Source organism: Dipodomys merriami, unplaced genomic scaffold, assembly GCF_024711535.1.
Source record: "Dipodomys merriami isolate MVZ:Mamm:240054 unplaced genomic scaffold, mDipMer1.0.p SCAF_15, whole genome shotgun sequence".
NCBI lineage: Eukaryota > Metazoa > Chordata > Mammalia > Rodentia > Heteromyidae > Dipodomys > Dipodomys merriami.
Genome location: NW_027202826.1, coordinates 24,225,477 through 24,243,694, shown reverse-complemented (window position 1 = coordinate 24,243,694; position 18,218 = coordinate 24,225,477). Strand labels below are relative to the sequence as shown.

Genomic DNA, 18,218 nt, shown 5'->3' with positions numbered 1-18,218 from the left:
AGGCCAAGAAATATTCCATAGACCCTAACATGATAAAGAGCTCTGCAATGAACAGACCCCAGTAGTTAAAAAGACATTTTCCTCAAGAAAAGGAAAGAAGAGAAAGAAAAAGGAGAGAAGAAAAACTACAAATCACTGAAGATTGAGAGTTTGCTTGGTGGCAGAGCACCTGTCCAGCCTGTGTAAGCACTGGATTTGATCTCCCCAAGGGTGAGATGATATTTTAAAAAAAGGACATGCCAATTAAACCACTTACTAGTAAAGATACCTTAGGCAGAATGCTCCAGGAGACCATATCCTCTGGGACTGCTTAATCAAAGTTACCTTTGCTGTATCCCTAGGATGCATCTATGTTTGCAATACAGCAAATTGGTCTTAAAAGTACTAGTAGAGGTTAGTTTTTTTTTTAAAAAAAATTCAATTGTTTTAAGCAACTATTACCTTTCCTAAACTATTAGAAGACTTTCAAGAGTTCCCTCCCAAAAACTATATTTTCAGAAATCAATTTCCAGGTATCAATTTCTATACTCTCTTTCCTAAAAAAGTACCAGTGTTAACAGCCTTTCTGTTTTACTTCCTAAAGAAAGCATGGAACCCAAATCTCTCTGGCACTAAACCAAACACTTCCTCCTGCCTCCAGATCTATGGACCTTTCCCATGATGGACACACCTCAGAGAGACGGGTAACACAGATTAAACAGAGGAATGGTTCTCATATAGCAAGTCTACATTCCAAAATATGAAAACTAAGGTGGTACCAGAAATGACAAAGTTATTTAAATAATAATTCTGCCTTTACAAAGGTCCCAACCTGTTCCCTAGTGTCCAAGAATTTTCTGCTCTTGAAAGATCCCCTGAGAACAAAGTGAGAAGCAAATAAGAACTACTGAGTAGAAAAGCGACATAACCATGTGGGAAGATGGGGACTCAGGTTCCATTTTAATTCTAGAGTTGTGTCCTGGCCAAGTTACCAACCTCTCCTCATCTTCACATAAATCATATGGAACATGGAGGGATAACTAACTCAAGTGGTTTTAAGGTTTAAGTGAGTAATATATTTCAAATGCTTAGACATGATACCTCATCTGCACTAAACACTATTAGCCACTATCATTAGGTTGAACCTTAAAAAATGTCTTTTTTTAATATATTAACACAAGTATCAGTTATTGTTAATATGCATCTCTAAGAAAAGTCATTAGCTAGAGGAAGAAAAAAAAACCTTCCAACAATCTTGACTCGTGTACTAAGAAATGCTAGTTCATTTAGTTTAGTTTTTATGGTGCTTAAAAAATTATTAAGTAGTTGTACAAAGAAATTACAAGATCTCACCACATAGCCAAGTTCGACTGCAACTGGACATCCTCCCGCCTCATCTTCTCAGTGCTAGGTTTACATGGTTATGATGTTATGTCCACTTTAGCATTGCTAGTTCTTTGAAAATCAAATATTTTCTTGGGTTACTAGATTTTTCCATGACATACTAGAAAAACCCTACAAGGTTGAAGGCTGTAGTTCAGTGGAAGAGTGCCCAGCATTTGCAAAGCTGTGATCCCCAGAACCACAAAAATAAACAAACAAGTTAAAAACAAATCCTATCAATCCTTCAGTCAATGACAAAAGTATAAGTTGTGTATAAAAATTAAGCTGCTATAGTTATAATACAGCATTAATCAATTGTAAAAAAGTTCTCACTTTGTTATAGTTTGTATTTACTACTTTTGGAGTCCTTTCAACAATAACAAACTTGCCAAGAGACAAACCTATTACTACTCAGGATTGTATGTTCACTCCTGTTTTGACAACTGTTTTTGCCCATAAGGTAATAGGGACAAAATACCTTGATGTAACCCATGACCAATATCTATTTTTTTCTCTAGAATACTGGAAGAATATGGTTAAGCACTGAGTGGCTGTTTTGTAAAGAAACATAAAACTCTGAATGACAGCTGGTAAAGGAAAAAGGAGCAGCTAGCCTGGAGGGAAAAGGTCAGTGCAAGTCATCCCTATCCCCTGAAAGTTTGTTAGTCTCTGGGTAGGAAAGTAAGTGCTCTAAATTTCAGGTTCCTTCTTTATGAAAGGGAAATGAGGCAGGATGTACCTGTTTCAGGTGATGAACAAACCAAAAGCACTTATGAAGTTCTAAACTGCTAGATCAAAGTGATAATAACACAACCATCTACAACCTGGAAAACAAAATCTAACCAGTGACAACTTCAGAAACGTGACTTAGAGGAGTAAAAAGACGTAAAAAATAAAATAAGATTGCTTTAGTATGCTTTGGATGCTTCCAATACCATTCTTACTTTGTGTGAATGACAATACTGATTAATTAGGTGTATAAAGTTGGAAACTGGAATCAATGAATCACATCCAATCCAAATATAAATATCTAGTAGAAAGGAGGCGAGCCCATTCATCTCACTGAATAATGCATTTTAATGGGCTGGGAATGTGGCTTAGTAGTAGAGTGCTTACCTAATATACATGAAGGCCTGGGTTTGATTCCTCAGTAAGAAAAAGCTGGAAGTGGTGCTGTGACTCAGGTGGTACAGTGCTAGCCTTGAGCAAAAGAAGCTCAAAGTCAGGGCCCAGGATCTGAGTTCAAGGACCAAGACAGGCAAAATAATAATAATAATAATAATAATAATAATAATAATAATAGCCAAGCTGGACACCTGTGGCTCACACCTGCAATCCTAGTTACTCAGGAGGCTGAGATCTGAGGATCACAGTTCAAAGCCAGCCGGGGCAGGAATGTCCATGAGACTCTTATCTCCAATTAACCACCTAAAAACTGGAAGTAGCGCTGTGGCTCAAGTGGTAAAGTGCTCCCCTTGAGCAAAAGAGCTCAGGGAGAACACCCAGGCCCAGAGTTCAAACACCACAAATGACAAAAAAAAAAAAAGCCTTTCATTAAAAATACACTTTCTATATAAATAGCATCATATCCATGATGTTTGTGCTATTTTCACCAATTATGTATAGTATTTACAATAACAGCTCAAGCCAAAAGAAAATTCTGTAATAACAACTTATCATCATAAACAATAAAGATATAGTTTCTAAAGTTTCAATTTATTTGTTAGTGTGGGAGCAAAATACAACAGTATTTAAAGAATTTCTAGCTCAACAGGACATTTTACTTTCAGAAAAGGTTACAAATAAAAGGAAAAGAGGAGAAAAAAGCCTTTCCAAATGTTAACAAATGTTAAAGGATGCCAGTGTCAATGGATACACTTAAAAGAATAACATAGACTGGGGATACAGCTCAGTGCTTTCCTAACACACGAAACACTCTGAGTTCAATCCCTAACACCACAAACAATTAAGAGTGATGTTACACTTCTGGTTTATAATCAAGACATTACTATAACTTTTGACAATTTTAGATGTTGATCTCAAAAAATGTTCAAATTATAGTTTTTGGTATGACATCTCCTCTCTTCACCAGCAGTAAATGTTTTTACCTGGAGGTAGGTAAGCCTGGGGATCTTTGCAGCAGAAAGAAGAGGTCTCAGGGGTAAGGAGAGGAAGAGGACAGACAGTACAGTATTACATTAAGAACAAAACTCGGACTTTCAGGGTCTTACAGTGGTAGGCCAAAAGCTTGTAACTGAAGGACTACTTACCAGGAATGGCTTGGGAAATTAATAGGTATTGAAAATAACACTAGGAAAATATTAATTGAATTTATAAAACCTTTCAGGCTCCATTAAAAGACCAAATCTAGCCAGGCGCCAGCGGCTCATGCCTGTAATCTACTACTAAGGAGTCAGAGATATGAGGATCATGGTTCAAAGTTAGCCTGGCCACAAAAGTCTGACACTTATCTCCAACTAACTACCAACAAAAGCTGGAAATGCAGCTGTGTCTTAAATGGTAGCGTGCTGGCCTTGAGATTTTTAGCTCAGGGACAATATCTAGGCTATGAGTTCAAGCTACAAGACCAGCACACGTGCGCGCGCGCACACACACACACACACACACACACACACACACACACACACACACACACACACACACACACACACACACACACACACACACACACACACACACACACACACACACACGATCAAATTATAAGTGTAGAAAGGAAAGAGATACAAAGTAAAGACAGAGAACACATTCAATACATTAGTAGCAGAAAACTTCCCAACCTTGATTTTAAAAAAAAAGGGTTATCCAAATGAGGAAGCATACAAAATATAAAATAGGCAAGATCTGAGAAGAAACACCCCTAAAAGTATTATAGTTAAAATACTAAGTGTCTAGAATAAAGGAAAATACTTAAAGTTGAAAAAGAAAAGACACATGTTCTATACAAGGGCAAACCCATTAGAGAACAGATTTCTCAGCATAAACTCTGAACATAAGGAGGACATGTAAGGAGCTAATTCAAGCCACCTCCCCCCCAAAAAACCCCAAAACTGTCAGTCTAAATTAGTGTACCCCCAGTAAAACTATCCTTCATTCCTTCATAACAGAGGTAAAAGCTTAGAAAGCCAGAACTGGTAGCTTAAACTTGTAATCTTAGCTAATCAGGAGGTTGAAATCTGAGAATCACAGTTCAAAGCCAGCTAGGGCTGCCGTGGTGGCTCACGCCTGTAATCCTAGCTACTCAGGAGGCTGAGATCTGAGGATCTTAGTTCAAAGCCAGCCCAAGCAGGAAAGCTGGGAAACTCTTATCTCCAATAAACCACCAGAAAACTGGAAGTGGCACTGTAGCTCAAGCGCTAGGGACAGCACTCAGTCCCAGAATTCAAGGCCCACGACCGACCAAAAAAGACAAAAACAAAAACAAACAAACAAAAAAACGGCCAGAGCAGGAAAGTCTGGGAAATTATCTCCAATTAACCACCAAAAAGCTAGAAGCAGAGCTATGGCTCACGTGGTAGAGTACAAGCTTTGAGCAAAAAAGCAGTTCTCCATCCCTGAGTTCAAGTTCTGGAATTGGCACCAAAACAAAACAAAACAAAAAAAGGCTAAGGAATTCATTACTACCAAACCAGCACTACAAAAAGATACTTAGGAGCTGGGCACTGGTGGCTAACGCCTGTAATCCTAGCTACTCAGGAGGATAAGATCTGAGGATCATGGTTCAAAGCCAGCCCGGACAGGAACATCCATGAGACTCTTATCTTTAATTAACCACCAGAAAACTGGAAGTGGCACTGTGGCTCAAATGGTAAAGTGCTTGCCTTGGGCTCAAGGACAGTGCCCAGGCCCACAGTTCAAGCTCCACGACCACAAAAAAAAAAAAAAAAAAAGATACTTAGGGAATCCTATCCATGAAAAAAGAAAATAAAAACCAGGAAAATACAAGAAAGAATAAACCCTAATACATGAATAAATTTTAATACATGAATAGATTAGTAAAGGAGCAATAGGAAAGAAGTATAATTTCAAAGAGGCAAATACTTTTGCTATAAGTAGAAACTAGACCTAAAAAAACTTATTTATAAACCTGTATATTCATATATATACACCGAAACACCTAAAATACACACACACACACACACACACACATACACACAAAGAACATAATTCTAATTGTAGAACTCTTTAGAGGGATAGAGGGAAGGGAAAAAGATGGAGGGTAAAGAATTTCAAAATTTTACAACTATGTATGATGATGACATAAGGAATCTCAATGAAAACTAGTGGTCAATAAAAAATTAAAAAAACTGGGCTGGGAAGGTACTCAGTGGTAGAGCGCTTGCCTTGCATGCATGAGGCCCTGGGTTCGATTCCTCAGCACCACATAAGCAGAAAAAGTCGGAAGTGGCACTGTGGCTTAAGTGGTAGAGCACCAGCCTTGAGCCGAAGAGCTGAGGGACAACGCCAAGGCCCAGAGTTCATGCCCCACAACTGGCAAAAAAATAAAATAAAAAATAAAAAATAAACCTATTGGAAAGGTGGAGAAAGATAATGTAGTAGTGGGCTATTCTTAACAAAACATATGCACGTTTGAAACATCATGGTGAAACTGTAACCCCATGGTACAATTCAAAAAGAATGACAGGAAAGTAAAATAGGCTTCGTTGTGGGCGTGAGTACTACTAATGAAGATGGTGAATGAGGATGAATATAATCACAGAAGTTTATCTGCAGGTATGAGAATAGAACAATGAGATCTGCTGCAATTATTTTAAGAGGGGAGGATGGTAAGGGAGAGTAATGAAAGCAGTAAGGTGGTACGTTTGATAGGTACACATTGAAAGCATGTACAGAAATGTCTCAGTGAAATCCCTCTTGTACAATCAATGTATGCTAACTTAATAAAATTAAAAATAAGAAAGTTTACAATATGTAAACTGGTCAATTGACAGAAAGGTCTCTGCTGACCACATCAACATTCAGCACATACAAGCAGTGAAATCAGCCTAACATGTTCCAATGCTGTTTCCTTTCCTGACTTTCAGAATATAATGGAAGTGTTCTTCAAGCTCAATTTCAAAGAAACGTTCTTAATATATTTCAATAGTTGCTCTGCAGATACTAAAGATTCCTGAAAACAGTTCAGCTATTTCAGATCCAATGAAATACAGTACATTAACCTGAAACATAAATATGCTGGAATTTTAGCCAGATAGAAATTAACCAAGAATACTTCTGAAAGACAAGACAATGTAGAGAAATAGGAACAAAACAACACATTTTTATCACTAGTCACTTACTTATAATAATGAGTAATAATAAACAATAGATGAGTAATAAATGAGTCAACTTTGGTCTGCAACCATGCAATAGTGTGGGTTATAATTTCATTTTCACTCCTCAAAGTTTATTTTTCACTAATAATAATGACAAGTACAGAAATCATTGAACAGCGTAAGATTCACTAAATAAGGAGATCTCAGTTGCTTTATCTCTAAAAATAACCTTTAATAACCTTCAATAACAACAAGAAAAAAAAAGAAATGGCTCATAATAAAGGGATGGATAAGTAAATCATAATACACCAACACAAAGGATTTTGTCATGAAAAATGGTGAAAAAAACTGCATACATAAAAACTGTATAGTTTAATAAATGTAAAAGCAAAATACAAAATGGTAAGCTATCATTGTAACTTTGTAAAATAATCATAAAAAGACACTGGAAATTAAAACATAAATAGGCACAGTCACAGTTGAATTGAGATCATAAATTAATCTTCTCACATTTTCTTAGATAAGGGTTACACAGTATGCTTTTTCAAATCAGCTATTGGTGTGTATGTGTACATACGTGTATATGTGTGTGTCAAACAACAAATTTCTCCAATACCTTTCTGCTGGAACAGCTCTGAGGGCTGTGTGACAGAGGCCATGGGCTCGGCCGGGTGCTTCGCAGCAGGAGGCATTCTTGTTGATGGGGCTCCTGGCAGAACAGGGGGAGCTACTGAGCTGGACTTGGGAGGCATACCCGGACCAGACAGAGAATCTGCAACTGAAGACAGGATTATTCATCCACAGGCAACATATGTGAAGAACATTAAAACAGACTTACGAAAAAATGCAACTTGCACTACCATCTCACATCTATAATCCTACTCAGGAGGCAGAGATTTGAGGAAAGTCCTCCTGAGACTCTTATCTTCAATTAGTTAACAACTCAAAAACTGGAAGTGGTGCTGTGGCTAGAGTGCTAGTCTTGAGCAAAAGAGCTTAGGGACAGTGCCCAGGCCCTGTGTTCAAGCCCCACAACTGACGAGAAAAAAAAAAAAAAAAAAGGTAGTCTAAAGAAGCGACTTTACAAAAAAACCCCTAAAAATCCTATTCTCCAAGTATGTATATACATGTATGTATGTATGTATGTATGTATGTATGTATGTATGTATGTATGTATGTATGTATGTATGTATCTATCTATCTATCTATCTATCTATCTATCTATCTATCTATCTATCTATCTATCTATCTATCTATGTTTGGGGGGAGTGCTACTGAGAGTTGAACTCAAAGCCTTGTTCTTGCTCTACCTCTTGACTAGTACACCCATACCTACCTATCATGTTTGTGGTGATACTAGAGTTTTACTCAGGGCCACATGTTTGCTAGGATGGTGTGATACTGCTTAGCCATACCTCTAGCCCATGTTCCAATTTTTAGTGACAGTTTTTCTAAAGTATCTCATAAACCTCCTCACCTTATTAGACAATGAACACAATGACCATTACCATTAACTGTTGTACTATGCGACGGCGTGTCAGGCAAGAAGGTAAGTGAGGTTACCTGACTATAGTAATATGACTTCTGAATTACAAAAAGTATCTGCTCAGCTACCAGCTGCATTTTTTTTTTTGGAACATGGTAAACTGCTACCTGTCATATGGTGGTTTTAACTAAATTCCTTATTTTTTTTTTTAAAAAAGGGCTTCACCATAACACTAGGTTGGATGTCTTAAATAAAGTATATTTGATTCACAGTAGCCTTTGAGATACTTCAAATTAGCAAATATATTGCCTGTAGTTATAAAAACATTGACCTATAGGATCACCTTTAAAATTATCCAATAAAGAGATCCCTGAAAAACCTATGGTAAAGAACAGTGATCAATAGGGACCATATTATATAAACAGACATGATTATATGGATATTTGTACATATGCACATACACACACCAATATGGGAGATATATGTATGTATGTATGTATGTGTGTATGTGTGTGTGTGTGTGTATATATATATATATATATATGTATGTATGTGTGTGTGTGTGTGTGTGTGTGTGTGTGAACACATAAAGCAGATGGGGGAAGGAGATGGAAAGTAGTCTTTAGGAAGATTTTCTTTGCCTTACTTGGGAATTCCTCCCTGGTGAAGACATGTGAGTTTCCTAGGGCAGTTACACAATGTATGTGCCAAAGGTTAAGTGGAGGTATGTAGCTAGAATACAGAATCCTCTAGCCCTGGGATCACGCTGAAGGAAATGAGGCCTTTGGTCCACAGAGAGATTATATAGTCTATTTAGCCCAGTATCACAAACGTTATTTGCCACAGTGCCACACATACAAAATAGCAAACAGTGCTCTCTTGGGTTTCCTTGCTCAGTGTAGTCTACGAGATAACACCTCGTATGGAAACTCGCTAGACATGTAGACTCTGCAGACTCTTCAGCCAGGCCTAACAGACCTGGTGAATCAACCTACCTTTTAGTAAGATTCTGAGTGACTCATATGCATAAAATTTTAAAAGGATATTTTTCCATTGTCCCATTTGTTAGGAAATGGAAAGACTTGGGAAAAATTATATTAAGTGATTGAAGTAAGCCAGGCCCAAAGAAACATAGGTCCCATGGTTTCTCTTATTTGCAATAACTAGTATATGTCTGAGACAAGCAGAAATGGTCAGATAAGTTGATGTGAGGTGAAATGAGCCCCAAGATAAGGACTGAAGTGGTTTTTCTTGCTTGCTATTGTTTCATATTTATAAGGTGATTTTTTTTTGTTGCTTTGTATGTCCCTCCCCCACGGTATAACCCCTGTTTTCACTGTATTTGATGTTGGTATAATTTGGGGAGGAGAAGGGAAAAAACAAATTGTTTAAATAGGGATACAAGTAGACCCATCGCAACAATGAAATGTACAAAATGCTATGTTGAAAAACAAACTTTACAACTTTGGTGGAGGGATGGGAGGGCAGGGATGGTAAGGGGAAACAAAGGAAGAGGCAAAAAAACTTACTTAAAAAAAAGGGTATTTTTCCCAGAATATTTAGAAGTGAAACAACAGTATTTTAAGATATGTATTTTAAGATTTTATTCCTCTAAGGTCAGTTTCCTAACTAATAATTCACTATACCTTCCTACAACAGTGCTAAAGTTTCCAGTTATTTCACACCTTCAGGATGCCTTAGTATTATTAGACTTTCAAATGCCTATCAATCTGAAGCTCTAGGTATGGTGGCTTATAACTGTAATCTTAGCGACTTGGGAGGCTGAGATCCAGAGGATCAAAGTCTAAGGCCAGACTTGTGAAAAGTTCATGAGACTCCATCTCAAAAAAGACAAGCTGAGAAATGGGGGAAAAAAAGAATGTAATTTTCCATATACACAAGTAATAAATTAATATGGAAAACACAACCAAGTGAGAAAAATACAGGAATAACTATTTCACACATCAAATGTCCTTTCATTTTAAGTTGTCTTTTCAATTATGAAAACTTGCTTACACAAGGGAGGATTTCATGGTTATATCTTCATATTATGAAAAGTTTATTTTTTTAGAAATTACTCGTTTATCATGCTTACCTTTCATGACTAGCACCAGATATGTTAAGAATTCCTTCTTTACTCTCTTTTGAGACAGGCTTCTATATTTTCTCTTAAGTTTTGTCTTTCTGAATTTAAATAATTTACCTATAATTTCTTTTATATATGGAGAATTCATCTTCCATCTTGTAGCCAAACTATCACTTTCTCAGACAAAACTGCCCTAAGCTTTATGACTAACTTCAGACTAAGCTTCATGATTAACAGGTCAAATATACCTGAAGTAAGCTCTATAAGCACCATAGGTCCTTGCTTCATGACACTCAAATAATGGCAACTCTATCCATTCACATTTGTGTGGATGTCTGCTTCCACAGAGATGGGCTGCGGAGTATGTATTGATAAGAATCAAGCCTCTTACTCTTTAATCTCTCAACACTAGATGAATCTTGGCACAAAGTAGGCTTCTAAGTATTTGTCGGATGAAGGCAAATGTACCAACAGTAAGAACCAGAAAAGCATGCCAATCAAAAAGGAATTGGTTCTTTCCCAAAAGGAATGGGACAGAAGAAACTGCTGTAAAGGGATAAAGATAGAAATCACAAAGAATAAGTCTTTTGTCTGTTTTTAATATTAAAATAGTCTGTAGATAGTTCCTAGTAGCTCTTTAGTTCTTTGTAAATTACATATAATTCACTTCCTCATATATGATAATATACAAGTATTCGGTCTCTGGACAGCCTCTCCAAAGATTATTCCTTTATAATTCCTATAAAAGTAAACATTGCTGAATGCCAGTGACTCATGCCTGTAATCTTAGCTACTTGGGAGGCTGACATGTGGGGATCAAGGTTCGAAGCCAGCCTAAAGTCTGTGAGACTCATCTCTTACTAGCCACCAGAAAGCTGGAAGTGGAGCTGTGGCTTAAATGGTTCAGTGTAGTCTTGAGCACAAAAGCTCAGGGGCAGCATCCAGGCCCTGAGTTCAGGTAGCAGAACCAGGAACCAGCATGCATGTGTACACACACACACACACACACACACACACACACACACACACACACACACACACACACACACACACACACACACACACACACACACACACACACACACACACACACACACACACACACACACACACCATATATATATATTTATAATATATAACAAATTTACGCACATATATTTTTACATATATACTATAATTTTAAAACTAAGTCATTTAACTACATCTTTGGTTTAGGAAGTTCAGAAAGGCTAACCACCATGATATCCTTCCTTTATGTACTTTATTTCCATCTTCTTTATCCTGTATCCTAAACTGCAATTTGAGAACAAAGCAGTTTTTATGTGTAGGAGGCACCCTAGAGAAGCCATTGTAATGTTGTAGGTCTTTACTTTTCTAAGGTCCTGGATGGATCCAGCTAACCTAGAATGAAAAAGAACGTGCCACCCTGGCATTTCCCTCAAATGGACCCCCTCCAATTTGCCCTATACCAAATTCACACTAATACCAACTATAGTAGAGGTATGAATCCATTAGCATTCGCTAAGAACCCCATCATGACCAGGAATAAGCTATACAGGGCGGATGGTCAGGTGGCAAATTGTGAGTTGGGGGAGGGAGTGGAGTTCAGAGATATGCCATAAAATATCTCAACTGAAACTGCAAATATACTGCTCTGGTGAACTAATTTTTACCTTTTCTATTAGGCAAATTCATCTTTAACCTTCATATAAGTTAACACCTGATTGGAGATGCACTGATTTTCAACAGTGTTTTGGCAACCTACCGGTACTTGTTGGGTTGTTGTTGGGTGAAGCCAGAGATCCCATGTGGTTTTGGATGAGATTGTCTTGGGTTGACGGAAGGCCTGGAACTGCCCATGGTAGGGTATTATATCGTGAGAGATTCTGCTGCTGATGGTGGTGCTGTGGAGGAGGAGGAAGTGGTGACGGATGGCTGAGAGCTGGATTTTGGCCAGAAAATGAATTATCTTTAACTGGCCTGACAGCTGGAGCATTCTGTGAGGTAAACATTTGCCCATATGGATCACCAGCAGGCAGAGAAGGATATGAAACACTAGGATACACAGCATTAGAAACAGTTGCCATAGTATAATGACCACAAGTAGAGGGAAATCCCTGAGAAGCAACAGACGAGTTGGCAGAGTACATGGCTGGGCTATTGTAGTGATTCACAAAAGAGTATAACTGGGAGGCACTCGTATGCAAATGGGATGCTGATGATGCAGCACCTTGGAAAGATCCTGGAGTGGATCCCACAACATGAGGGGCAGAAGGACCCCTGCCATACATTTGCTGTGTTCCTGGTTGGTTGGCTGTGCTTGGAGTCACCACATTTTGTGTTGGTACTGTATACAGACCAGAGTAGTAATCATTACACTGGTTATCCAATGGCATTGAGGTCATTTTTCCAGGTTCTTGAGAGTAATGTCCTGAGGGGGGAAGATAGTTCTGATGATGCAATCCATACCCAGAGGGAACCTGCATTTGACTCTGTGCTGGACCTGAAAAACAAAGGAGCAAATATTTACGGGTATGAATAAACATAAATTTGTAAATAGTTACTATCTAAATACTGACCAAATTCAAACTTTCTTCTCATACCATCAATTTATTACAAAAGAAACACATTATCATAGACCTTCTGTTGAAGCTAACCTTCAAGTTGGTCCCTAATGAGCTCCCAACCTTCGATATTCAAACACTTACGTATCTCTCCCTCATGGACCAGGATGGCCTGTATGACCAACAGCAGATGACACGTCACTTCTAAGATTTGCCTAGTCTTCGGTTCTGGCTGTTTCTCTCAAGACCACTCATGAAGAAATAAGCTACATTATGAAGAACTTTCAGGAAAAGGCAATGTCATGAGCAAAGGAATTCTCTGGCCAACAAAGATAAAACAGGCCTGCCAACTATTACAGGGGTGAGTTTGCGGGCGTCCTTCAAACTCAATAGTCTTAGTATATACATTTCATTAAAAAAAAAAAAAAAACTACACTTTTCCTCAGAGCTGCGTGAGGCATGTGTCGTGGTCTCCAAGTCTCCTGACAACTCTACTACAAAGATGGTCAACGTACCCAAAACCAGAAGGACTTTATGCAAGAAATGTGGCAAGCATCAGACTCACAAAGTGACCCAGTACAAGAAGGGCAAAGATTCTCTGTATGCCCAAGGGAAGAGGCGCTACGATTGGAAGCAAAGCGGCTATGGTAGGCAGACCAAGCCAATATTCCAAAAGAAGGCTAAAACCACCAAGAAGATTGTGCTGAGGCTTGAATGTGTTGAGCCTAACTGCAGATCCAAGAGGATGCTGGCCATTAAGAGATGCAAGCATTTTGAACTGGGAGGAGATAAGAAGAGAAAGGGCCAAGTGATCCAGTTCTAAACTTTGGGGGGAGGAGGGAAGTGGGGTCTTAATTTTGAGGGGAAGATCTTGAAGCTATAAAATTACCTGATGGAAAACTAATAAATCTCAGAAAATACCCCCCCCAAAACAAAAACTACAAACAGAACCATGACAAACTTCTTTGCTTATATTACTTAAAATATACTGGTATCCTTTCGTATTAGATATATAAATCCTCACTTTAAAAATGTACATGTAGGGGGCTGGGAAGGTGGCTCAGTGGTAGAGTGCTTGCCTTGCATGCATGAGGCCCTGGGTTCTATTCCTCAGCACCACATAAGCAGAAAAAAGCTAGAAGGGGCACTGTGGCTCAAGTGGTAGGGTGCTAGCCTTGAGCTGAAGAGCTGAGGAACAATGCCTGGGCCCAGAGTTCACCTCCCAATACCAACAACAACAAAAAGTACATGTAGTTGGATGCTGGTGGCTCACATCCATAATCCTAGCTACTCAGGAGGCTGAGATCACCAGCCCCTGCAGGAACATCCATGAGACTCAACTCCAATTAACCACCAGAAAATCTGAAGTGGTGCTGTGGCTCAAGTGGTAGAGCCGCTAGCCTTGAGCTGAAGAGCTGAGGGACAGCACCCAGGACCAGAGTTCAAGCCCCATGATCGACAAATAAATAAATAATAAATAAAATTATACATGAATTTCATTGGAGGTAACATTATTTACTGAATCCTCACTGATATTTATTTCAGAAGGTAAACTGAAAATTAAAGTGGTCAATTTCTATGATGAATCTTTGTAAGTCATCTAGCAGTAAAACTGGATTGTGCTGGGCTGGGAAGGTGGCTCAGTGGTAGAGCACTTGCCTTGCATGCCTGAGGCCCTGGGTTCGATTCCTCAGCACCACATAAGCAAAAAGAAAAAAGCCAGAAGTGGCACTGTGGCTCAAGTGGTAGAGCACAAGCCTTGAGCTGAAGAGCTGAGGGACAGTGCCAAAAAACAAAAAATAAAACAAAAAAAAAACTGGTTTGTGCTTTAAACTCAACTATTAAATGGGACATGGTGACACATACCTATCATCTCAGCACTTAGGTATGAGCTGGAGGCAGGAAAGTTAAAAACTACCTTCATGACAGACAGATGAGTTGATATTTGTATTAAGGATAAGAAAGCAAATGCTACACCTGCTCTACAAACGGAAGCAGTGGTACCAAGCAACACTGTAATTATCCTATTCTTCACCACATGCAATCACAGGGGAAATAGCTATTGTAACAAATGTCCTACTTTACAGAGAAAAATTTACTAATTTTATTATATCTCAACCTGGAGTAAAGTTTTCTAATAAAAATAGGAATAGCATGAAGCAAAAGCACTTGTATTACATGCTTATATATAAATATTATCTTGAGGAAAAGTGATTATTAACTTAGTTTCAATCTTTTTTTGTGTGAATAAAAATATCAGTAAGTGGAATACAGCAGAGTATACCAAAAAAAAATACATTATTGGCAAACCTGTTCACACCAGAAATGTAAGGCCATTTCAACACTGGAATCCATCAAATGTAATTCTAGTAATAGACGTAAGCCATATAATTACATCAATAGATGCTAGAATACAAGAATACATTAGGTAAAACCTAATATCCATTAGTAATAATTTTTTAAAAGCCTCCTAATGAAGTAAGACTAGAAGGAACTTTTTTTCCTTTTTCTTTTTGAGATACTGCATATCAAACACAAGGAGTTCAGATGCTAGGTAAGCACTAAATGATCTTGATCTAATATGGAGTAACTATTAAATCCTACAGCAAACATCATCCTTAATAATAAGATCGAGAATGCTTCCTAAAGCTAAAGAAAATGAGGAGATACCCTCTTTCTCCACTGCTATAAAACAAAATATTTACTCCATCAAGCTAAGAAAAAAAATAGCCACAGAGCAGAAAGGAGATAAAACCCCTTTGATTTACAGAATCACATGACCACAAAGCAATTAAAAAGAATGGTGAAAACAGATGCAGATGCCAATCTGAAAAGGCTGTTGGAAATAATGTAGACATAAGTAAATGTAATTCAATTAGAATTCAAAGAATAAAATATTTTAGTTCATAATATGAGTGACTAAATTTTAAAAGGGAATTAATAGTCAAAGCCTTCCATAGAGAAAAATTCCAAATAATGAATTCAGAGGAAATTCACCATTAGAATTCCATAGTAATACCTGCTGTAAGTATCATTAGGGAATAGCAAAAATTAGTGAAATTTTAAGGAGAAGTAGGACAGAATAACATCTATTTCCTCAAGAACAGTTATTAACTAGTATGATAATTTTAACATGTACAAAAAAATTATTTAATACATCTCATTCCAAGAGCAGGGGCTTATTTCCTCTTCTTCTGAAGCTATACTGGAGCTAAGGAAGTCACTCTAACTACACAGTAATAAAAGGAAAAAACTACCTTCATTCATAGTGGAGGAATTTGCTAAACACACTCTGTGATGGACTGAATGTTTATAGCTATTCCTCTCCAAGACCCCCCCCCCCCCCCCCCCCCCCCCCCCCCCCCCCGGCTTTCCCCACTTAGAATTCTTGTGTTGAAGCCCCAGCACCCACTTTGATATTAGGAGGTAAAAGTCTTTGTAGGTAATTAGGTTTAGGTTAGGGCCTGAGCATCATGATGGAGGTAATGGCCTTACAAGACAAAAGATCTCCCTATGCACACATACCAAGGAAAGGCCAAGTGAGCACATAGCAACAATGTAAAAGGAAGCCTTCCTCTGACCTCAGACTTCCAAGTTCCAGAACTTTGAGAAAGTAAATGTCGGCTGCTTAGCTACCCAAAGTATAGGAGATTTTTTTGTTTTTGTCGGTCATAAGGCTTGAACTCTGGGCCTGGGCCTCAGCTCTTCAGCTCAAGGCTAGGGCCCTACCACTTGAGTCACAGCGCCACTCCAGGTTTTCAGTTGGTTATTGGAGGTAAGAGTCTTATGGACTTTCCAGCCCACGCTGGCTTTGAACCTTGAAACTCAGATCTCAGCCTCCTGAGTAGTTAGAATTACAGGTGTGAACCACCAGTGCCCAGCTAGCTATATGGGTTTTATTGTTGTCCTTGTTATAGCAGCCTGAGCTAAGATCCACTTTAAGTTAAGGTTAACATGAGTAGCAATAAAAGAAACTGATACCATGTAAACTCGGGTATTTTACCTGTATATTCTTCCTATCCTCCAATCTAATCATGAGAAAGCATCAGAAATCCAAAATGAGGAACTGAAAACAAAATATCTACCCACTATTCAATTGTCTAGATCAGAAAAACAAGAAGAAGAAAAAAAACTAGAACAAAACAAGAAGTTGTCACAGACTAAGAACAAGAAACAAGATAACTAAATGTAACATAACATCTTGAACTAGATCCCACAACAAAAAACAAAACAGTAGAAAAACTGATGAAATGCAATTTAAGAAATAAATGATCAGTAGCATAGTTAATTGTATTTTACCAATTTTAATTTCCTGGTTTTGATAAATCGTCTAATGTATCATCATTTCATAAGCTATTAATATTAATGCTGAGGGAAAGGTATTATACTTTCCATACTACTTTTGAAACACTTCCATCTAAACGAAAAGGGATTTTTAAAGCATCTGTGGGAAAAAATTGTTGTGAATGACCTAGTAAATTGAATTATATGACATAATTTTTTTGGACAACCGCTATGCCAAACATAAACAGAGTAATTTTCCTGAAAAGCAAATCTGATAAAGCTTTCCAATGGTTTCTCTTACCATTAAGAAAAATTTAAATTCTTTAACATGGTCAATAGAAGACATACATCTATAACCTTACCCATGTAACTGTAAACCCTCTGTACACTATTTTACAATAAAAAACATTTTTAAAAAGACATACATCTATAACCTACTCTCTGGAACCTGTGAATATGGGAAGTCACATGGCAAAGGGAAATTAACCAGATGAACTTTACTAAAGAAGCATAGCTTCAATTATCCAGGTGGTCCCAATGTAATCACCAGATTCCTTAAAAGCAGAAAAGGGAGGCACAAGAGAATCGGAGGGCGATGTGACTATAGAAGACTTTCCGAGATGCATGCAATGTTGCTTGCTGGCTTTGAATATGGAGAAAGTGGGCCATGAGCCAAGGAATGTGGAGAGCTCCACAGACTGAAAAAAGCAAAGAAAATGATGCTGCCCTAGATCTGCCAGAAAGGAAAGCTGTCTTATAGAGAAATCTTGGTTTTAGTTCACCTGAACTTCCAACCTACGATTAATAAATCCATACTGTTCGGAGCCTCCAACATGTGGCAATCTGTTCCAGCAATGAACAGAAAAACACTGCAAAGGCTCTTCCCCCTGGGATCTGTGCCTATCCGTCCTACTTCCCAGCTAGCTCATTCTTTCACAAGACGACTTTCAACAGGTGTGCCTTAGCATACACGGGCACTCTCTAAGTCCTTCGCATCCTCTGCCAAAGGCTGATCGGTAAACAAAATTACACTAGCTACAACTAAAGATGCATGATTCTGATACGAAGGCAAACAGAATATTGAGCAGGTGGGAAGATGCACAATGCTGCCACCCCCCCCACCCCCAAACACACACAGG

At 38.2% G+C, this 18,218-nt stretch overlaps 2 protein-coding genes across 5 annotated transcripts in view; one reads left to right on the top strand and one right to left on the bottom strand.

Moving 5' to 3' along the window:
- Sec24b (SEC24 homolog B, COPII coat complex component) overlaps positions 1-18,218 on the bottom strand; it is a 70,840-nt gene that overhangs the window by 44,157 nt on the left and 8,465 nt on the right. For all 4 annotated transcript variants that reach the window (XM_070022442.1, XM_070022443.1, XM_070022444.1 and 1 more), the window contains exons 2-3: positions 11,997-12,734; positions 7,276-7,437 (exon numbers count right to left, since the gene is read on the bottom strand). In XM_070022442.1, the coding sequence (XP_069878543.1) occupies positions 7,276-7,437; positions 11,997-12,734 (900 nt within the window). The remainder of the gene's footprint in view (positions 1-7,275; positions 7,438-11,996; positions 12,735-18,218) is intronic.
- Positions 13,276-13,711, top strand: LOC138826984 (large ribosomal subunit protein eL42-like). The gene has a single exon (XM_070022446.1). It carries the CDS (start codon positions 13,298-13,300, stop codon positions 13,616-13,618), a length of 321 nt encoding a protein of 106 aa, XP_069878547.1. The 5' UTR covers positions 13,276-13,297; the 3' UTR covers positions 13,619-13,711.

Coding starts and splice junctions, on each gene's coding strand:
- LOC138826984 (XM_070022446.1), top strand. CDS start 13,298: ATGGTCAACGTACCCAAAACCAGAAGGACTTTATGCAAGAAATGTGGC.